This window comes from Elgaria multicarinata, chromosome 8, assembly GCF_023053635.1.
Source record: "Elgaria multicarinata webbii isolate HBS135686 ecotype San Diego chromosome 8, rElgMul1.1.pri, whole genome shotgun sequence".
NCBI classification, from domain to species: domain Eukaryota; kingdom Metazoa; phylum Chordata; class Lepidosauria; order Squamata; family Anguidae; genus Elgaria; species Elgaria multicarinata.
Genome location: NC_086178.1, coordinates 54,676,531 through 54,699,660, shown reverse-complemented (window position 1 = coordinate 54,699,660; position 23,130 = coordinate 54,676,531). Strand labels below are relative to the sequence as shown.

General features: G+C 42.5%; 1 protein-coding gene across 1 annotated transcript; it reads left to right on the top strand.

The window, feature by feature from the left end:
* Positions 1–2,530: 2,530 nt before the first annotated feature.
* On the top strand, positions 2,531–23,023 carry KLHL6 (kelch like family member 6). The gene is made up of 7 exons (XM_063131546.1): positions 2,531–2,841; positions 8,071–8,236; positions 16,116–16,565; positions 16,897–17,134; positions 17,990–18,192; positions 19,024–19,237; positions 22,306–23,023. The coding sequence occupies exons 1-7, from the start codon at positions 2,579–2,581 to the stop codon at positions 22,605–22,607; spliced, it is 1,836 nt and encodes a 611-aa protein (XP_062987616.1). The 5' UTR covers positions 2,531–2,578; the 3' UTR covers positions 22,608–23,023.
* Positions 23,024–23,130: the final 107 nt, after the last annotated feature.

The window sequence follows — 23,130 nt, the reverse complement described above, 5'->3', positions numbered from 1 at the left end:
TCACGCACATACCGGCCAATCAGGCGAGGGGGCAGCTGCAAAAGGTCTTGGGATATGTAGTTCGCTGGGACAAACAGTGCCGTGTGTCGTTTTACGTGCCTATTTTAGACCGGGGTCAAAAATCATCAACTGCTGTGTATGCACTCACAGGGATGCACAGCAGTGGATAAAAGATAGATAGACGAACAATTTCAAAATATATTTCAAAATGTATTTAGAGCTAAACGTTTCGGCTTCCGCCCCACTCATCAATAACTATGATGGGTACCAATGCTGAAATGGAGCAGCAGCAACTACCAAGACATCACAAATTCATCAATTTTTATAAGCAGATACTACAATTTGAATTACATAGGATTTTATAACCAATGCTACCAATTAGAAGGCAAATTAATTTTTATGTCAATGCATTCTAATACAGCAAGAGAAAGGAAATAGTACTAATTTGATCTTTTAAAGGAAACTCAAGAAGCAAAAGATTAAAGGGCTGGCCTACACATAACCTTATCCCTGTGAGGGACTGCATGATGTTGTTATTCACAGCAGCTGCATATAGTACTTCTTGCCATGTGGATCCTTTCAGTCATGTGGAAAGTTTCCGCCAGGTATTGTTAGAAGTAACAAGCAGAGGAATGGAAATTCTCCAAGCAATTCTAAGAAACCATGTGGCAAGCTGCCTTAGGCTTTATGGCCAGGGTGAGGAGAGTAGGTGTTATCTCACAGAAGTCTCCTGTCTGAAGACATAATAAAGATGACTCAGTCATTGAAGTCACTCCAGCACCGAGCCAATAGATCTATTTTCCCCCCTACTGCTGTTAATCAATATTATAAGCAGGGATGTAGAGAATCTTTTGTGATATGCTGACTGTTATATGGGCTGCCTGGCGTCTGGTCCAAATCCTGCTCAATCAACACACATATAAAGTGGATTAGAAGGAGGTCAAGGAGATTTTTTTGCATCGCCTAGCAATTGTTCACACTTTGCATTGAGAACACTGTCGTTTCACATGAGAACATAAGAGCCATACCGGATCAGACCAAAGCCCTTCTAATGCAGCGTTCTGTTTTCACAGTGGCAAACCACGTGCCAACAGAAAGTACTATGAGTTTGACTGAGGGATCTTGTAGGCAAAGGGCAGCCCATTTCAGTTGCAAAACTGAATGATCTATTAGTTGGAACATGAGTTGGGTGGATGCAGAAATTCCAGATTAAAGTGGCCAAAACCATGGCATTCGTCAGGTCACGAACAAATTTTGAATCTTTGTGCTTTCAAACCATGGAGAACATAAAAGGACTCTTATCTAAGGGTGATAGGCAAAGTTGAAAAACTGATCTGCAGTGCCAAATAGACAATGACAGTTGGACCAAACTAACTTTTAAGATTATCTCTGCCAAGAGTTGACAATCAAAACAATATGCAGATGACACTTAACTCCAACCATACTTCAGCAGATGAACCCTTTCCTCTTCCCACTTTGCCAGAAGGGATGGGAGTGTTGGGACACTGGTCCACTTGTGGTGGAACCACCCCCAGATTCAACACTTGTGGTCTATGTATTTGGGGTGATTTCAAATATTTTGGTTGCATCACTGACCCAGAGACCTTCTTAGTACTGCTAGCTCTAATAGATAATGTAAGAGGCAATTGCCACATGGTGAGGTCGTCCTGGGTTTCTTGGGGGTGTGTGTGAGTTTGTTAGACAAGTGCCTAGAAATATTATAACATTGGAAAACAAGTGTGGGCTGCACAAGACAGGGCCGATTCACCTATTTCTGGAAAATTGTACTTTTATTTATTTATTTATTTATTTATTACATTTCTATACCGCCCAATAGCCGGAGCTCTCTAGGCGGTTCACAAAAATTTAGAGACTAACGCTAACCCACCATACCAGAGTTCTGAGGGAGGTGGCCAAACATGACCATTTCATGGAAATCCGGCTTTCTTTCATTGTTTGGTCAATAAAAGGTATGGTGGCCTATAAGCCTCCAATACTCCAAACATCATTTTGGAGGGATCTAATTAAATGAGGGGTACTCTAACAACATTCTAGTGTTAATGTAACTCAGACAAGAATGGGAACACAGTTCCTTTTAATTTTGTTTGAATAGTTGACCTTTATTGCACTTGTTGACTATAACCTCATTGTACTATGCACAATAATTAAATAAAATGAAGTTTATACCCCAAGATGACCCTATCATGCTGGTCACATATGTCTGGATAAACTTCAGCCAAATTTTGCTGCAGAAACCTGATTTCAGAACAGTTTTAATATTAGTTTTTGGTATTAACTGTAACCTCTCTTTCAAAGGCACCTTAAAGTCTTCTTTAAAGACACTAAAACTGCTCAAAATGTGCAGGATCCAAAAACAACTCAACTGACTTTGTTTGTGTTAACAGGATGAGAAAGTGCAAGGCTTCCTGTTATGTGTGTGTGACAGCTGTAGATAAGTGGGGAGGCCCAAACAGGAAATCCTTCTTACTTCTGCAGCGTGAGTTGTCTGAAGCTCAGGAACCATCTTAGATTGAAGGATCAATGGCATGATGTGCTGCTGCTGCTGCTGATCAGAAACATGGAAGACATGGTGAAGAAGAACCTGGAGGAGGAACCTCTGGTGCCTTTGGAAAATGAGTGTTCCAGGACCATGGGAGAGCTAGTGGAAGTCTCTGTCAATGAAAGGGTTAAATTTGATGACACAGGCCTATCCATGGTGCTGCAGAATGGCTTGGAGAACCTCCGGCTGGAAAACTCTCTCACGGACGTTACCCTGTGTGTGGGCAGCATGAAATTCTCGTGCCACCGTGTGGTCCTTGCAGCGGCGAGCAATTATTTTAGGTAAGAGATATATTTTTTAAAGAGATTTTTCCCATTTGGATGTACAAGGGCTACCAATGGAAGTCGGGCAGATGAAATGGGAAAACAAAATTTTCAAACACTTGATTTGAACTCTATGCTTTCCCAGTGGTCCATATTTGGTGGTATGTTAGAAGCCATTCATAGCCAGATGTTAAGACCACTGTACAAAGGCAGAGGAAAATTAGCTCAAAATGCTAGGTAGCTTTTCCTTTCATGTGTGGAGGCTGCTTCCATGTGGAAGACAATACATTGCAAAAGCAATCAATAACGGGGGAAAGAATGTGTTAAAGTTTCCTAACTTTATCTAAGTTCCGACATTTTAAGAAGCGATCTGAGAAATAATAATAAAAATCTGCAAGAAAAAGGTTCCTGCTTTTGTCATGATTGGGGCCAGTGTTACAGTCTTTGCGAGGTTTGAGGGGAATCCTCTCTTTTTTACATTAGGGTTGTGAAAATGAAACAGGCCAAAACGTTACAGGCAGCGCTGTGAATTTCTAAGGTAAAGTCTACTCCCTTGAATGTTGTCTAAGTTCAAGAATGGGCTGGATGATTGTGAACTAGGGGAGATTAAATACAGAAAAGACAGAGGTGCGCCTGAGAGGTATTCAGCCTGTCCTGGATGAGTTTGCGCTCCCCTGAAAGAGCAGCTTCGTAGCTTGGGAGTGCTCCTGGGTCATATGTAAGTGAGGGCGTCCTCAAAACGGCCTCTCCTGCTGATCTGAGTAATGGAGCAGGTTTATACCAAGATAGGCAGTTTCTCGGATATCCAGGTCTTAAGCCATTTACAGCTTTAAAGGTTAAAACCAACACCTTGAACTGAGCCCGGAAAACAATTGGCAACTGCTGCAGATCTTTCAGTATTGGAGTGTTGAGATCATGATGCTGTGCACTAGTTAGCAACCTATTGCACCAACTGAAGCTTCCAGACGATCTTCAAGGGTAGCCCCATGGAGAGCACATTTCAATAGTGAAATCATGATGTATCCAAAACATGGAGAGCTTTTTGCCAGATCAGACTAATTTAGGAATGGTGCACTAGATGCGGTTGTGCAAATCTGCTCCTTGCCACTGCTGCCACCCGAAGATCCAGGGACCAGGTCAATAAGTCTGTCACAAGGTATAACATCTGTGCAAAACGTCCAAATTCTGACCATCTTCTGGACAGAATAAGAAGACAGGATACATTGTAATAGAACCCCCACCCCACCCAAACACTACCATTTTAAATTCTGATTAGGCAAATTACAATTGGTCAGAACATTTTTCTTTAACACTCTCTACATCAAGCAGGATATGACACTTTGAAAATGGTTTGAAAACTCCATATGGAGTGTGTCTGGGCCCCAATAGTTGTCACTACTGTTATAAACTGTTTTAAAGCAGTAGTGTAGATCCTGCCCAAATCTCATTCAGGAGATGGTTAGCTGAAGTATTAAATAGCATGAGAGTCAAGATGGACCTTTTCAGCACCTGTATGTGTTGAACATACTTGGCTCAGCAATACTACAATACTACAAATGAGAAGGATCTTGGAATTGTTGTAGATCACAAGCTGAATATGAGCCAACAGTGTGATATGGCTGCAAGGAAGGCAAATGCTATTTTGGGCTGCATTAATAGAAGTATAGCTTCCAAATCACGTGAGGTACTGGTTTCTCTCTATTCGGCCCTGGTTAGGCCTCATCTAGAGTATTGCGTCCAGTTCTGGGCTCCACAATTCAAGAAGGACGCAGACAAGCTGGAACGTGTTCAGAGGAGGGCAACCAGGATGATCAGGGGTCTGGAAACAAAGCCCTATGAAGAGAGACTGAAAGAACTGGGCATGTTTAGCCTGGAGAAGAGAAGATTGAGGGGAGACATGATAGCACTCTTCAAATACTTAAAAGGTTGTCACACAGAGGAGGGCCAGGATCTCTTCTTGATCCTCCCAGAGTGCAGGACACGGAATAACGGGCTCAAGTTAAAGGAAGCCAGATTCCAGCTGGACATCTCAGCTAAAAACTTTTCTTTTCCCTATAGCCTTCAAATATTGAGTTTGTTCTGACTCTATACTATTAGCTTTACCCTACCCGGTGCCTGTTTACACTTCCCTGTGCCTGTTTGCATTCTCCTTCCCTCTTTATTGTTAACTACAACTTATTAGATTGTAAGCCTATGCGGCAGGGTCTTGCTATGTACTGTGTTATCTGTACAGCACCATGTACATTGATGGTGCTATATAAATAAATAATAATAATAATAATAATAATAATAAAAACTTCCTGACTGTTAGAGCAGTACGACAATGGAATCAGTTACCTAGGGAGGTTGTGGGCTCTCCCAGACTAGAGGCCTTCAAGAGGCAGCTGGACAACCATCTGTCAGGGATGCTTTAGGGTGGATTCCTGCATTGAGCAGGGGGTTGGACTCAATGGCCTTGTGGTCCCCTTCCAACTCTGCTATTCTATGATTCTGTTAGAAGTTAGGGGTGGAGCCGTAGTCTCCCAGTCCTTAGACCACCTGAGAGGAACCCTCCAGGAAGGAATGACTAGACCTGGAACCACACAGTCCCATTCTGGCCAAGCAGTCCAGAAAGATACCATAGTCAATGGTCTCAAATGCTACTGAGAAGTCTAGAAAAATGAACATAATTTCAGTCCCCTGCCCATTTCCCAGTGTAGGCCATCCAACACAGCTTCAGTCCAAAGTCTGAGATGGAAGCCAGGTTGAAAGGGATCTAAATAACGAGTCTCATCAAGAAAAAACTAGAATGGGGCCAATACAACATGCCTGAATCTTATCCAGATATAGCACCAGAACTCAGTTATCCTTACCAGTGCTGGCCTCAGGTTTTTGAGGGCTCTTGGGCAACATACCCTCAATAGGCCCCCTCCTTCAGTGAGTCTGCCTTCTCACCTCCATTGTCACAAACTGCTATTGGTCCTCATCCTCTTTTTCAACATTGCTACCATTTGTTTGCTTCTTTGCAAACAGGCAGTGAGCATGTAGGCACTGGCATCTACTGCTCCTCCTTCTCACCACCACTGTTGTCTAGGCCAAAGCGAGAGGCAGGTGAACAAACAGGTTGCAATGGTGAAGAGGAGAAGAAACTCAAGGGGGCTGTTGTCAGTAGACCCCTGCTGGGTGTGGGCACTGACCATGCCTATCCTTGATGGCAGCCATGATCCTTACAATAACCCTGTAAACCTTTATTATCTTATATCCACATTACAGATGGGGACTGAAACTGAGGAATAATGACTTGCCTAAGGCTTCCCAGTGAAGTTCAAGACTGAATTGACACTTCATCTGTGAACCTCCTAGCCTCTAGCACAGCCTTCCTCAACCTGGGGCGCTCCAGATGTGTTGGACTGCATCTCCCAGAATGCCCCAGCCAGCAGAGCTGGCTGGGGCATTTTGTGAATTGTAGTCCAACACATCTGGAGCGCCCCAGGTTGAGGAAGGCTGCTAGATATGTTCTTCACCACTATGCTACATGTATTGGTATGCATTAGCACTCCAAAATTCTGGATTAATTGCTAATCTCCTGACACTTATATCTCATATATGACATTCAGATATCCCTGTAGGTCTTGATCAATCATTCAATTGGAGGAAATGTGTCTGACAACCCCACTCCACTAACATTTTTGCATGAATTTTTCTTCCCTCCTTTTCTAAATGTTTAGGATTTGTCAAGGATAAAAATGATTTCCTACACTCTAATTTTTGGAAAACAAGCAAATTGCAAACTTCCAATTAACCAATTAAAACCCCTTTTTTGCTGGATTAAAATGTGTCCCCAGCAGCAGAATGTTTGGAAAAATTACTCTTTTTATTACAAGCACATCTACAGGTGGTAGCCCCCATTTTAGAGGAGAAATCCCCCTTCTCTCACAGATGTCCTATGAGGAAAGGTTGATGGAATTAGTTATGTTTAGCCTGCAGAAGAGACAATTAAGAGTCACAACAATGAGCCATGTTCAAATATTTGTCGGGCTGTCACATAGATGATGGAGCAAATTTGTTTTCTGTTGCTCCAGAGGATAGGACCCCACCCATTGGGTTTGGGTCCAAGAGGTTCTTATTACAAGAAAGGGGGCTTCAAATGAACATTAGGAAGTACTTTCTGATGGCACAAGCTGTTTGATAGTAGAACTGACTGCCTCTCCGCTTGCCTTTCAGTAGGCTGTAAAAACACGTTTATTCCAGCAGGCTTTTGAAGCACACATTAGCTCAGCCTTCCATAACCTGGTGCCCTCCACAAGTGTTGGTCTGCAATACCTATCAGCCAAGGCTATGCTGGCTGGGATTGATGAGAGTTGCAGACACACATATCTGGAGGGCAACTGGGCCAAAATCCCATGGTATACAGGGTCAAAGTCCCATGGTATATAGGGCCAAAGTCCCACGGTGGCAGCAAATATGTGCTGCGTCAGCAAAATGACACAGCCACAGATTCGCAGCCACCACGGGGCTTTCCTGTGAAGCTGCGCTTTGAAAAAGGCAGGGACTCAGCCCAATTTTTTCGGTGGGAGCGAGGTCAGTATGGCTGTTCTGCCATCTGACCTTGCTCCAGGGCTGATCTGGGGTGGGGGCAGTTATGGTGGAAGGTGACCGGAAACCAAAAAGAGTGGCTCTGGTACCCTGATGAAAGCCAGAAACCCTGCTCTCCTTCCTTGGCATTGGGATTACACCCCATCAGGTAAAGGAAATCATAGGGGTTTGGGGGAAGGCAGCACCAATTTGGTGCCTTGAAGACGGCCCCCTGGTTGCCTTAGGTGAATAGATGCTGCATTTTATTTTATATTTACTTTTTAAAGTACACAATGTAAGTAACAATAGCCCAACACAGTACTTATACAAACAAGGAAGATAAAAACAATTTAATACAATCTGTTTAATAGTACAATTTTCAAAATAATTAGATGCCATCGTTTAACCACAGTGTGTCGAGGTTGTGTCATCCGTTTTATGGATCAGTTTGATGATGTTTTAGATGTTTGCTTTTTTTGTTTTGCTTTGGTCGTTAACTTTTATTCTTGTTCTGATCCGATATATATCGTTAGTCACTTTGAATATTTTAAAGCTGAAAAACAGGATAAAAGTACTTTAAAACAAATAAATGATATATGTAAGTGAAGTGATTTGAGTAGTATTGTGTCCAGAACCTATTTCAGAATGACTGGTCTTTCTAGATTTACTGTAACAGATGACCTCTTTTTCTAGGGCAATGTTTTGCAATGATTTAAAAGAAAAGTATGAAGAAAAAATAGTAATTAAGGGAGTTGATGAAGAAACAATGCAGATCCTCTTGGATTACACATACACAAGCAAAGTGCTGATCACTAAGGAAAATGTGCAGAAAGTCCTTGAAGCAGCCAGTCTTTTTCAGGTTAGTAAATACTTCTAGCATATGGAAAATACGCATAGGCCCGATTCACATGTGGCACTAAGACATGGACCTACACGAAATCAATGGATAGTGTCAGAACTAAATTTGTTTGGATGCTACTTTTAACCCATTAATCTAATGCAAGCATGGCCAATTGGTAACTGTTGGGTTAGATTTTGGGCAATCTAAATTTTACTGTGAAATGATTCACTCTAAGTTTTCATTGGCTGCTCCATCTAGTCTTAAAATGTGATTAACTGATGTTCAGGCCACTTTCACAAGCAAGGTGTGCAGTATGACTCTAAATATGTTTACTCAGACATGAGTCCCCCTGGGTTCAGTAGGACTCACTTGGGAATAAATGCCTTGCTTGTGACAGTGCCCTGAACATTTTATTTATTTATTTATTTATTGCAGTTATATCTCACATTTTTCCTCCAAGGAATCCAAGACGGTATACATAATCTTCCTCCTCTCCATTTTATCCTCACAACAACAATCCTGTGAGGTAGGTTGGGCTGAGAGTTTGTGACTGGCCCAAAGTGGGCTTCCATGGCTGAGTGGGGACTAGAACCTGGATCTCCTGACTTCCAGTCCAACACTCCAACCACTATACCACACGCTCTCTCTTAATTTTATCAGTTAACAAATTAAGTGTGCATCAATTAATCCACTAAGTGAGCATAGAAGTGCATAGGATTGCAACCAAAATTGGTTTTAGTATTTCTCACAACATCTAGGGCTGATTCCCCAGTGGAAGATGGGGGCTTCTATGTCAGTTGGATGTGTGTGAATCACTCTGGGTTTCAGTCAGAACCAGTCAGAGCTCTAAAGAGCAATTCTAGCTACTGAAACCATTTTCAGGATAGCGTTCAGCACTTTGGATAACTCTATTAGAGTTCTGACTGAAACCTAGAGCGGATACACTGCCCACCCCCCCTGAAACGGGAGCCACCTGCCTTCACTGCCACTCCAGGTTTTGTGGGGTGGGCCCTCGACAAGCTGCTCCAGATCTCCTTCCCCCAGTTACCCATGTTCTCCATGTGGCTAGCCAGTTGGCAGGCAGCCTGCTGCTTGCCCATGGCAGGGCTGGCTGGAGCATTATCCCAACATGCATTGATTTAATTGCATCAATGGCACTGCCAACTTAATAATGCTGCTCTCACTCTTGGTATGCATATGCCAGGTGGGGCCAGCTAAATTAAGATGGCGGCACTGGCCACTCTGTAGTATGCGCATGGGGTAGGCAGATGGTCTGCCCAGCGATGGTGCTGTTTGGAGCCAGGCCTGCACATCTGGACTTTCTGGGGCTGCCATTTTGATTCCAACTGGCCCACCCTGATGGGACTGGTGTAACGAGGACCTGCTAACATATCACAAAGCTTTTGAGTTCTTCAAGTAAATTTTCAAGCTTGCTCACAACTTCATGATATTTTAGTTGGTTCTAATACAAATACTACAGCACTGTTGCCTTTGGATTATTATTTTTCTCCCCCCCCTTGCCCCCATTAACTAGTAATTCTGATCCTACATGGCTAGAACCCCTGTGTGGGAGATATAGCTGGGTATAAATAGGAGATGATGGTATAATGTAAAGGAGAACGTCGATAAAATGGAGTAAATATGTTTAATGTTAGCAATCTATGTAGACAACCAATTTGTGAGCTTCGTTTCCCTATGCATTTGCCCACAGATACCTTTAAAAACAGGAACCAAGTGGTTTATAGGCTAAGTCTGTTATCTTTCAGTTTTCGTAAGCAGCCTAAATGTGTCAACAGGACACGGCTCTGAGCACAAGACTCTGCTGTAAATACTTTGAAAAATCCACAGACCCTTTAAAAATTGTGTCTCTGGTTTTTCACTTCTCTCTTTTCCTTTTAATTACATTTTAAAACCATGCTCTGCTTTATACTTAGCCAATTTTGAGGGTAGATGCATTAAAACACATGCACACAACAAAACATTTATGGGATTTTATCAACCATTAGGGATAAAACTGCTGAGCTATCAGTATCCCCAGCAGCCTTCCTTAATGCTCTCCAGATGTGTTGAACATGGCAATGTTCATGCTGACTGGGAATGATGGGGGTTATAATCCAACACCTGGAGAACACCAGCAGGGTGGCATCATGGGTCATGGTTCAGTCCATGCTGAAGGTTCATAGCCAAGTAGGTCCCCACCAAGATCCTCCCTGGAGTTGCTATTCCTCATTGCAACCTACTTGTTCACCTGCCTCAGACAACAGTTGTGGTGAGAAAGAGGAGCAGTCATTGCCCCTGCCTTTTTGCTCACTGGTTCTCTGCTTGTCAAGCAAGCAAGTGATAGCAATGATAAGTGGGCAAGGAGCCATAGCAGCTGGGGACAATGGTGATGAGAAGATAGACTCACTGAGGGAGGGAGTTGATACCTGGTGTCTTGCTGAAGGGCACTCAAAAATGTGAAGCTGGCACTGGGCACCAGGTTCAGGAAGGATGTGTGTAATTAAATGCGCACTTCGGAAATATATGCCAGTTATGGACCAAGTGCCCCTTGAAATCTCTGCCAACTCTTTAAGCCCTTGCCAAAAAAAGGGAGGCGGGTGGCTACAAGGAAAAGGGCCTTTTCTGCTTTGGCACCTTGGCTATGGAGTGAGCTCCCTAGGGAGATTCGCCTGGCACCTATGTTATACCCTTCTGATGCCAGGTGAAGACCTTTTTATTTTCCCAGTATTTTCCCATTTTACCATTCTAGTCTTTTAACTTTGCTGTTTTAAATCTGTATTTTTAATCTCTGCATTGCTGTTCAGTTTTATTTTGGTTGTACTTCTATATTGGGGTTTTATATTGTGGTTTAAGTTTAATACTTTAAGATGTACTTTATGGTTTTAGTTTTTGTGAACCTCCCAGAGAGCTTTGGCTATTGAGCAGTATAGAAATGTAATAAATAAATAAATAAATAAATTGGGTGCCCTAACGAAACGATCAGGTTAAATCATACCTTTCCCACATTTTTAGTCCTTGTAGAACAGTGTTGTAAGGGTGCTTCAAGACAGAGAACTCCTCTAAGTGCCTGCTCTGAAGGAAGCTTGGGGGGTGATAACAAGGAAGAGGGCCTTCTCGGTGGTGCCCCCCCATGCCCCAATTATGAAACAGTCTTCGCAGTGTGGCCTGCCTGGTGCCAACACTGTTATCTTTTTGGTACCAGGTTAAGAGACCTTCCTATACTCTCAGGCATTCTTGACAAGGTATTTAATAGGTCCTGGGATTTCGCATTGTTGATTCTTAATAAGTGTGTGTATGTGCGTGTGTGTGTTTGTATTTTGTATGTAAATGTTTTTTATATTATATTTCAGTATTCTGTTTTAAGGCGTTTAATCTTTATAAAATGCCCAGGGTTCTGTGCCACCCAGACTATTGGGTGGCACAGAAATGTAATAAATGAAAAATGAATGAAATAAAATTAGAAGGGACAGTGCAGCTATTCATCTTTTTTCTCCTTAACAGATTTTCTGCTTTAAGAAAAAAGACAGAAGAAACAGAGTTAAAACATGGGAGGATTACAAATGGATGATGATGTTGTCTGGGGGAAAAAAAACCCAATTCTGTGAATGAGGCAGGGTGATCACTCAATAAAATACTCATCTGGAAGCACCCTAAGTCCTAATGCCAACATCTAGTCCACAGATAATAGACTGAGGGTGTGGTGGCTGAAGGAGATTGTTGCAAGGTCGTATGTCTCTCATCTCCAACCTTTTGATGTGTGCTTCTGATACTGAAATGAAGAACACTCAGGCTGAAAATAAGGGATTAAAGCTCTGTTCCAGACAAGGTTTTACTATGTGATCGTCCTGCCTAATTCATGGAATCTTATGGGGGTAGCAGGATCCAGATGATGACATCTTCCACTTGTAAAAGTGTTTTCCCACTACTTCTTCTGTCCTTTTTCTTTACACATATACACAAGCCCATTAAGGAAGAAAAGAATGAATAATGGCTACACGTGACTTTTGATTGGTAGCACTGGAAGCACCCTTACGTGGGAGATGAAACTGAACCTAATTTCAAGGCAGAGGTGAAGAAGAAGCTTTGTGTCAGTTGTCATCCTGCCCCACCACTGCCTGACCTCCACAATATGAGGATTCAGATGTTGCCTTGACATTTTAGCTGGGCTCATGTTGTTTACGATGGACATCCCTAGATTTGGGGGTAAGACTAGTCAGTTTCCACTTCCATGTGAGTCCTGTCTAGTATTAAAGGGCACCGCATAGTGCAATCATGGCTGCAGTAGCACAGTAGGAAGGGTTGGATCATTTGTCGTCAGGGATAATGGAGGCTCTATCCAATCCTGTGACACTTGTGCAAACCAGGTTCCAAGGCAGCGCTTGAGTTTGCAAAGGCCCTGCTAGCTAAGGGGTGGGGAATAGAGGCTCTTCCTTTACTAAAGTCCTCTGGATCCCATACAACACACAAGAAACAATGACACAGTTATTGTACTATCAAGTCATAATTTGGTAAAGCCCTGATCCTAACCACATTATTCCTCACACTCATTGCGTCGTTACCTATACTTGCAAACTGTCATCATGAACTCAATATAATCAGACAAAAAAATATACACTTTCATGATTCATTATCACTTTCAGTGTGACCACTTTCATCACAGTTTAGAAAAACATTCACATACTCAAAATACATTATTATCACAGTCTTACTGTGTTAACAGCACTGTATAAGTACTGGGGCAGGTATTCAAATCCTTTAAGCGTGGGTTTCACTGACAATTACTCATGGTTAACAACAGATAGGAGGTATTTCCAGATGAGGTTTTTATAGCGCCATTGCCTTGAAAATTAATTTTGTGTTGAAAATTAATTTTGTGTTGAAAATTAATTTTGACGTCTGAAGAACTATCTGGCTTTATTTATTTATTTATTTATTTATTGCATTTATATACCACCCATAGCTGAAGCTTTCTGGGCGGTTTACAAAAGTTAAAAACAGTAAACATTAAAAACAAATATACAAAGTTTAAAAACATAAAAAGCATAAAAACAACAGTATCCTTATAAAAACAGCTATTCTGGGGTCCATTAAAACAAACAAACTCAGCTCATGTTGTTAAATGCTGTTAAAAGCCTGGGAGAAGAGTATTCAAGGCTTAGGTATTCAAGATTAATTCATTGTCACTTCATTTGGTTTAAGAAAGTTTATTTAATGTGATGCAGCTCTTTTGGAGTTCTTTAAGGCTGGAAAACATCATACTTTAGAACAGATGAGGGCAGAAAATAGATCTATCCTGATGTTTTGGACATCGACTCGCAGAATTCCTGATCACTGCCCATGCTGATAGGGATATTTATGAGTTGAACTCCAAAACATCTGGAGATCTACATTCTGCCTGCCCTTGCTCTAGAACAGCATCCCCCAACCTGGTGCCCATCAGATGTGTTGGATTGCAACTCTCAACATGACGAGCTGCTAGTAGCTGCTAGCTGCCCACTTATGGATGTGTGTGCATCCTTTAGACAAAAATTGTCCACCACTCATGTGCCTCCTGCTCCTTCTTCTCATCTTTTTTGTTGCAAAATAGGTCACAAAAATCTGACTTTTTTCTTCTTAAAAAAGCAATATGCCATGATCTCCTGCTGTGTGCAGGAAAAGCAGCATGATAAAAGCAGCCCCTGAATGGGCCACATGGTCTTTCTTTACTTCCTCTTTCCCAACTGGGAAGAATGAGGACGTAATGAGGGGCAGAAGCATAGGTGGAGAAATAATGGTAAGGAAACACTATTTCCCCCCATGTGATGATGCTCTATGGCCCTTTCTACACCTCCTGGCCTTCTGGGAGGGAGGGGGAGGATCTCAGGATTTCCTGGTTCCAAGATCCTCCCCCTGGGTCCACACACCCACACCATGTCCAGGAATGGTACAGGCGCCATCCCCCCCCCCAGCATTGGGGCTGGTCACTTAAGAGCAAGGCCCTACTCCATCGGAAATGTGAGTTTAAAAAAGCACAACAACCCCGAAACCACCCTCCAAATCCCCTCCCTGGCATCCCAAGGGTGGCAAAATTGCTGCCACCCCCTCACCAGATGGGCATGAAGCTGCACTGTGTGGCTTTGTGCCCATTCTGGTGCTATGCTTACTCACAAGTAAGCGCGGCACCAGGTGGAATGGGTGCCCATACCTCCTGCGGTCTCGGGATGATCCTGAGACCATGGGAAGAATCGGGTTTTCCCAGGGTTGTTTTGTCCCTGGGAAAACCTGTGCCCATCCCCCCTGCCCCTGGGAGTCCCTGTGTGTCATTTGGATGCACAGGGATTCAGCCGTGACCAGCCCAGACTATCGGACTGGTGTAGAAATGGCCTAAGTCTTTTTCGTTCCAACTTCACTCCTCCAGTTACCTTAACATTCTATACTCCAAGTGATCTCCTCCCCATTCACCTCCAAACATAAATCCCAAACATAATTCATTACATTATCTGTTTGGGGTGTTTCAGACTCCTAGGCAAAACATTTAAAAGAACTTTCTGTCAAAATTTTCCATTTCCTCTCTTCTATATCAGTCCTGCCTGGCCAAGTGATTTGTCAATTCCAGTGTTGCTTCTTTACAGTGATTTGGTATCAGAGTATTTGAAGGATTGCCTGCAACTCTATGAACCTGCTCAGGCCTTAGGAGTAACCTCTGAGGCCCTGCTCACTGGGTTAGTGGCTATCCAAAACAGAGCTTTTCAGTGGTGGACCCATATTTGTGGAAATCCCTACTCTGAGATCTGTATCAGGCTTCCTTTGGATGTCTTTAAACAGATCCTTAAAATTTGTTTGCTTCATTTAGTTTTCTCTGTATGTTTTTATGCAAGCCACTGCTATTCAGTTTTTAAATTCTATAGTTATCTATTTTACTGTATTGCCTCCCTATTCTCATTCCCATCCTCCAGCCCATTTTTACCCTGTTCAAGCAGGGTTGGGCCCTCTAGATGTTGGACTACAACTCACATCATCCCTGACCATTGGCCATGTTGGCTGGGGCTGATGGAATTTGAACTCGGAGACTGCATTGCATTCAGGTTTGATAGGAAGTGCAAGAGGCCATATGAGTGTGGTGGAAAGAACTCTAACAATGCAACATCACAAAACATGGCACTTTAGAATTTCAGTGCTCATTTTTAACAGAACATGAAACATGGAGCTCCATCACATCAGCATTTTATCGCACTGTTGTCCTGCCTTGTTTACCGTTTTGCCCTGCAACCTCACACGACGTCATCCCTGTCCTGCTGTCATCTCGCCTCCTCGCCTCCATTTTCCATGTTTTTCTCCACACGGGATTGAACCTCCCTTCCATCACCGTGTATTGCTGTCCTCATGCTATGTCACAAAGCCTCCCTTCTTGGGGGCATCTGCTTTGAAAGGCAGTCTTGTTGATGAAAGAGGAGGCCAGGCTTGAGCTGAGTCACTCAAACGTACTTCTGCTGCTCCAACCCCATTCTCATTGCTCTGCCATTGCAATTTCTCCCCCTTGAAAGGCAGAAACAGCTCCTAATCGATCAAATGCTAAATTGTTAAAACAGTAGACAACAAAACCAGAGGGAGGTGGGGGGAAGGTGCTCACATCCATCACAATGTCCATCAACCACAAGAACCAATGAACTGGAGGGGGAAGGACAAGGGGTTGGGTGGTGTGAGTGCAGTGGTGATACCAGGACACAGGTGATACAGGTGGACCACAGTAAGCATGTCCAAATAAACTAGCCACATGTAATAAAAACAGCATTTGCCTATCTTATACCAGCCAGTGCCATTGCTTCCTCACTTTTTGAAGGTTTCTCAAGAGCAGTAAAATAAATAGACAAACACAGGGCATGTGTGCCTATTAACATGATTCTGCATCCTCTTGTAGTTTTTGCGGATGGTGGAAGCTTGCTCCAGTTTCCTCAATGAAGCTCTTCATCCAGAAAACTGTGTTGGCATTCTGAGATTGGCTGATGCTCATTCACTTGATAAGCTGAAGCAGCAGGTCAAGAACTACATTATCCAGAATTTTACCCAAGTACTGAATTATGATGAGTTCTTAGAGTTGCCTGCGGACGTCCTGTATTGCATGCTAAAGAGTGATGAACTCTGTGTCACCGAAGAAGCTCAGGTGTTTGAGACGGTTATAAACTGGGTGTGTTACAACATTGTGGAAAGGCTCCCTCTCCTGCCATACGTCCTCGAGAGTGTCCGGCTGCCTCTTCTGGACCCTTGGTATTTTGTAGAGACTGTAGAAGCTGATCCAATCATCAGGCAGTGCCCAGATGTATTTCCTCTGCTTCAAGAAGCCAGAATGTACCATCTATCAGGGAATGAGGTGAGTAACAGTTGGAGCATATAAAGGGAGAGTGCCGCCTGATCATTCTGTGAGCTCCATGAATCAACCAGAGCTACTTGTTCTATAATCAGATTTCTGTTGTATACCTGGTTTCTGTTTGTGGCAGAGTGTTACTCTGCCTTCCAGATGTTTTGGCCTGCCACTTCCACCATCCCTAGCCAGAGTAGCCAATGAGGAGGGATGACGGGAGTTCTGGGCCAAAACCTCTGGAGTGCCACAAATTGGCCACCCTTGACTGATTATGAGTGAATGGGGCCTTTCGTAATACTGTCAGAAGACACCAGTCTGTTTACCTCTTGCTTTTATTTAGATCATTTCTGAAAGAACAAAGCCCAGGATGCATGAATTCCAGTCAGAGGTCTTTATGATCATAGGTGGCTGCACAAAGGATGAGAAATTTGTAGCAGAAGTAACTTGCTTTGACCCGTTGAGGCGCAGTCGTTTGGAAGTGGCAAAACTGCCCAACTCAGAACAAGAAATCGAGGGCGAGCTTAAAAAATGGGTGGAGTTTGCTTGTGTTACATTAAAAAATGAAGTCTACATATCAGGTAAGGAACATTATGTATTTATTTGAAATATTTCTAGGCTGCCTTTTGGGGCAAGAGCCCTCCCATGATAATGTTCAGGAAATACAGTAAATGAGAGTAGTGAAGTAGTTTCAGCATATTTTAGAGACTGTTGATAGATACAAGTAGCTTCCACCTCATGTCATCCACCCTCTTCTCTTCTCTTCCTTACACACGCACAGCCAAGGCATCATCCATACACAGGTAGACTGCAAAAATGTAAGAAGTTTCAAGGCTCTAGCCCTGTGAGTGATGAGAAAAGCCCTGTGTAGGAATCCATTGCAAAGATATCATAAATCAATTACTGAAGCCAATTATATATTCTATTTATGAGTAATTGCTAAAGCAATTTCCACAGCTCTTTCACATGTGCATCATCATCATCATCATCATCATCATTATTATTATTATTATTATTATTATTATTTCCATTCCTCCCAGGGGAATTACAAAATCATATTGCACTTTTTCTATGAGAATTTTGTTTTGCAAGTTTTACCCACAAGTCAACAGAATCAGACAAATACTTGACCTGGCTCTTTGAAATCTGAGCATCCATAACACTGTTTTTTAGCTTCTGTTGATTTGTTTCAGAGCTTTTTCAGATAAGCATTCTGTCCAGCTTATCTTGGCAGGCATAAGGAGTAATTTTTTTTGGTAAAAAATAAGTTAAAAAATGAGCAACAGAATTCTCAAGATTCTAACAAACAGCCCATGGGCTACAAAAAAGTGCTATAGGGATTGTAAAGTGGGTGGCGTTTTGGGTCTGGCCATGAAAAGATCCTAGGAAAAATACTGGATGTTTGGTTCTAGTTTGGTGTATTCCATTCATTGCAGGAGGAAAAGAAACACAGCATGAAGTCTGGAAATATAATTCATCCATTAACAAATGGATCCAAATTGAATATTTGAACGTTGGAAGATGGAGACACAAAATGGCCGTGTTGGGTGGCAAAGTGTATGTGCTTGGTGGTTTCGATGGCATACAAAGAATCAACAGTGTGGAGACCTATGATTCTTTTCACAACTGTTGGTCAGAGGTAAAGTACAGATGTACTTTCAGTAGTGGTGAAACAGGAAATAAGACTAAAATAAAGACATTATAGTATCAGGTGTTAGTTAACAGGCAAATGGTGTTTTCACACAAGGCATTGGAAATGCTTTTGAATTTTTTTATTTTTTGCATTTTTCATCATGCATTGTAAAATTAGCCAGAAGATACATTGGATATTAAAATGCCTACATTATCAGTCATCACAGATGGGGATGCACAAGACAGACAAATTTGGCAATCCTATACACACTTACTTCTGAATAGATACATGTAGAATTGCAGTGTTAGTATCACATGTTTAGCAATATATTACATACTATAGCAGGTATTTAATTAGATTAAACTGTTTTGTTATTGGCCACTAACTACATCGTTTATCCTGTGAAAACTCTTTTCCATCTTCCTTTTCACACAACACTGACAACCTCTTCCTTAATTTTTCTCCTTAGGTGCATATTTGACCCAGTGCTTTAATTCTGCTCCCCCTTCAAATAAACTCAGTTGCATGTCTTGAGGCCTTTTTCTTAACATTGTAAACATTCCTTCCTTATTTTTTCCTGATTTTGCAAAGACTTTGGCCAAGTTTCTTATTATTTCCTGCCTCAGTTATTGTAATCTTTTTCTTCCTGGTCCACCGATTTCTTATCTTGAGCATCTTACCTTCATCTTACACTCAGCCGTTCACCCCGTCATCCTCGCTTGGCCCCTGTCTATTTCCACTCTCCCATAAAAGCAAACGATTATACGTGACACACGAAATCAAAGTTCATCTCGCACATGTTCTTGAATTATTTTGTTTTGCTTGGAATTAATACAGGCAGCTCCTCTCATGGTTAATGTGAGCTCGTTTGGGGCAGCCAGTTACAAGAAGAGACTCTATGTGATCGGAGGAGGACCCAACGGGAAGCTGGCTACGGACAAAACACAGTGTTATGACCCCAAAACAAACAACTGGTGCTTGAAATCCCCTATGCCTGTTGAAGCAAAGTGTGTCAATGCGACAAGTTTCCATGACCATATCTACGTTGTGGGTAGGTACATCAGCCATTCCCCCATATGTATATGAATGTTGTATGTTTCGTGGCCTTGGAAGACTCTTCGTAAAATTTTGGTTGAAAGTCAAGCAAGCAATGTAATCAAGCTCTGGTGTGTCTACACCAGAGGTGTGGAACCTCTTTTAGCCCAAGAGCCAAATTCAATTTCGGAGAAGCTCTTGGGGGCTGCATTCCAGTGGTGGGCGGGGCCAAAGGCAAAAAGGGGCAGGGCCAAACACACCCACACCCACAGTATATTTTAGCTTAATGCTCTTACTGCCAGTAACTAAACCTTAGAATCTACACAATCAAATACCACCTGGGGTAAGGGAATGGTACTGGTGCTATTGTTTTTAAATGGATCACATAAATACTTCCAGAAGTATAAATAAGAAGAATTAAAGTAATAGTACCTGGTATACTTTAGTAAGATTACTGCTGGTGATATACTGATGATAATAAGTATATTAGCTCCAGCTGAGAGCCCCCTCCCTCCTGCTACCAACTGTCTCTGCAGAGGCCACCAGTGAGGGAGGAAGCAGCAGCCAGGCACCTCTCCACCGTGCCTGGGTCCAGCTCCAGCTGAGAGCCCCCTCCCTCCTGCTACCAACTGTCTCTGGAGAGGCCACCAGTGAGGGAGGAAGCAGCAGCCAGGCACCTCTCCACCGTGCCTGGGTCCAGCTCCAGCTCAGAGCCCCCTCCCTCCTGCTGTCAACTGTAACTGCTGAACTTTGCAACTAAGATTGTAGTGCCTGAATTTGCTTTCCTTTCCCCCCCTCCTCCTCCCTCCCAATCCCCTTTCCTTTTGTGTCATGTCTTTTAGATTGTAAGCCTGTAGGCAGGGACTGTCAAGAAATACGTTTGTAAGCCGCCATGAGAGCCTTTTTTGGCTGAATGGCGGCATAAAAATCCTTAAATAAATAAATAAATAAATAAGGGCTACTGGCTGCAGAAGGATTCCCTCATAGGACTGTGAATATGCTTCTATTATCTGGTGCCAACATTGTTATCTTTTCAGTGCCAGGTCAAGACTTTTCTCTTCTCCCAGGCATTTAACAGCATGTGTTGTGTTTTAACTGATCAGAATAGTTGTTTTAAGTGGATAATATCTAAACTATTTTAATGCTTTTTATGGTTTAAAACTTTGTATATCGTTTTTAATGTTCAGTGTTTTAATCTTTGTAAACCGCCCAGAGAGTTTTGGCTATGGGTCAGTATATAAATGTTAATAACAACAACAACAACAACAACAACAATAATAATAATAATAATAATAATAAATCATCTGGTGGTACAATGTTAAAAATGGTGGTTATGATGCTTGCTCATGCATGTGCTGTAATGAATGTCCAAACTTTGGTGAATGATGACATTCATATGGGAATGCTGTTAATCCTACATGCTTTTTAAATGCAAGGAAATAGAGGCATATTCATGCCATATTCAGAACTGTGAGCTGTTCACAATCACATTTAAGTGACTGTCAAGATGGACTGGTATGACTTTGAACATTGACAAAAGTCATTTAGGATTGTTAGTCTCCTTATGTGAATGTCAACATTTACAAAATTTCTTAAAGATGTAAACAACACTGCACATGTGGGTATTCCCAGTGGTGTAGTGGAGCCAGGCCTCCCAGGGCATCTGCCAGCATCTGCCCTCCCCCGCCCATCAGAGTTTCCTCTTCCCTCTGAGCTTAGCTCTTATCCTCACAGTATTTTATTTATTTATTTTATTTATCATACTTATACCCCGCTCCTCAGCCAAAAAAGGCTCTCCGAGCGGCTTACATTTAGCAAAAAAGACAGTCCCTGCCCTCAGGCTTACAGTCTAATAAAGACATGACACACAAGGAAAAGGAGTCAAGGAGGGAGGGAGGGAGGAGAGAGAGAGAGAGAGAGAGAGAGAGAGAGAGAGAGTCCAAGAGGAGCAGGCAGTGGGTGGATTAATTTTCCCAGCAACAATAAATTGTTGTAATTCAAAGTATTTTGGGGGTGGCTTGGTCTTGAATGGGCAATTGAGATGAAAACTGCTAGAACTGGTTTGTTGATGTGGGTCAACATAACTTTGGATTCTCCCTTGGAGGTGTGGCGATGGGTACTGTCATATGATTGCCTGTACTTCAAAATTTACCACCGGTTACTCCTATCAAAAACAACCATCAAATAGGGCTGAAACGGTATGAATTGGTAGGGAGTGTCATTTAGAGGGTTAAAAAATATTTTTCACAAATTTTTGAATAAGGGGATCTAAAAATATGTCTTTTGATGTCAGGAATTCAAATCTGCTATTATTTTTTTGATTGGACAACATTTAGCTCGGTAAATCGGCACTTGAACAAAACTCATATTCACTGCTCTCGGAAAACAGTGTATAATGCTAAGAAGCATTTAATGTTGGTGCTGCTTCTATGCCTTCCCTCAGGTAGCAATCCTATGCACACTTACCTGGGAGTATGTTTACAGTGGGTCTCATTTCCGAATGGACTGGCATAGGACTGCACCACATGCCTCCTTTGCAGAGTCTCCTTACCTTGAGGAGAGGATCCAAAATTCGGCAGAAGGTCGAAATGCTATGCAAGAGTCCTAGAAGACCATTAATGGTTACTGGTCCTGATGCCTCTATGCTACCTCTACTATTAGAGGCAGTATGCCTGTGTATACCAGTTGCTGGGGAACATAGTTGGGAGGGTGCTATTTCACTCTTGTCCTGCTAGTGGGTTTCCTGTTGACAGCTGGTTGACCACTGTGTGAACAGAATGCTGGATTAGATGGACTGTAGGTCTAATCCAGCACAGCTCTTCTTATATTCAGTGCCCTTTCGAAGTGTATCTGGTGGACATTTTTATACTAATGTGATCTGCCATGAAGAATCACAGTTGCTGTGGATTAGAAGTATAAGATATTAGCTGTTGGCTGTCTATCTCTTCAGAATGATGGTCTCTTCTCCTCTCTTTGCATTGCGGGTGGAGGAAATCTGACACTAGCTTATTGGAGTGAAGCCTAGGCTTTCTTTAAAACCAAACACATGGTTAGGAGGAATCATCTGCTCTCTTCCCATTCCAGGTGGGGCAATGAGGGCAGTCTACTCATACAGTCCGCTCACGGACACGTGGTGTCTGGTGACTCAGTTAAATCACGAACGAGCAAGCTGCGGGATTTCTCCTTGCAACAATAAGCTGTTCATCACTGGAGGCCGAGATGAGAAGAACGAAGTCATTGCCACGGTGCTATGCTGGGATGCCAAGACCGGGAAACTGACGGAGGAATGCGTCCTCCCCCGTGGAGTCTCCCATCACGGGAGTGTCACCCTCCGGAAGTCCTACACATACATCCGCAAGATCGTGCCTGGGGCAGTCTCTGTCTGACTTTGGAGGAAGACTCAGGAGAAGGAAAGAAGATGGACAAGTGATCACGAAATACCTCATTTCCCGCAAGGTTTTAAAGAGTCCGATTGGGATGAAACCAGGGGGCTGTCACAGTCCTTGCAAGAAACATGTGTATATTTGCTCAATTTCCTGCTGCATAGCGTATGTGTTAAATTATCTTCCTATACGGACTAGGCTATTTATTGACCTATAGTGTCAACTAATGAGATGTTCAACCAGTGAGATGCCCCTATAGTTAGCAAAGCTGAGCTCTATGAGTTGCAATTCTTCTCTCTCTCTCTCTCTCTCTCTCTCATTCTCCTTTCTTTCTTTCTTTCTTTCTTTCTTTCTTTCTTTCTTTCTTTCTTTCTTTCCTTTTGGTAGATGTCACTTTGGATATTTGTATCAATTTTTCTTGCTAGCTACCTTAGAAGTTATTTTTACTGAAAAGGGGGGATAGAAATGTTTTAAATAAATAAAGTCAACCTTTGTCATATTTAAAGGGCTCTTTTAATTTTGCACT

Excerpts from the sequence above, each read along its gene's own strand:
- KLHL6 (XM_063131546.1), top strand. The coding sequence starts at position 2,579 with ATGGAAGACATGGTGAAGAAGAACCTGGAGGAGGAACCTCTGGTGCCT. Across the intron at positions 16,566-16,896 it reads ACCATCTATCAGGGAATGAG|ATCATTTCTGAAAGAACAAA; the intron begins GTGAGTAACAGT and ends GCTTTTATTTAG. Across the intron at positions 18,193-19,023 it reads TTCACAACTGTTGGTCAGAG|GCAGCTCCTCTCATGGTTAA; the intron begins GTAAAGTACAGA and ends GAATTAATACAG.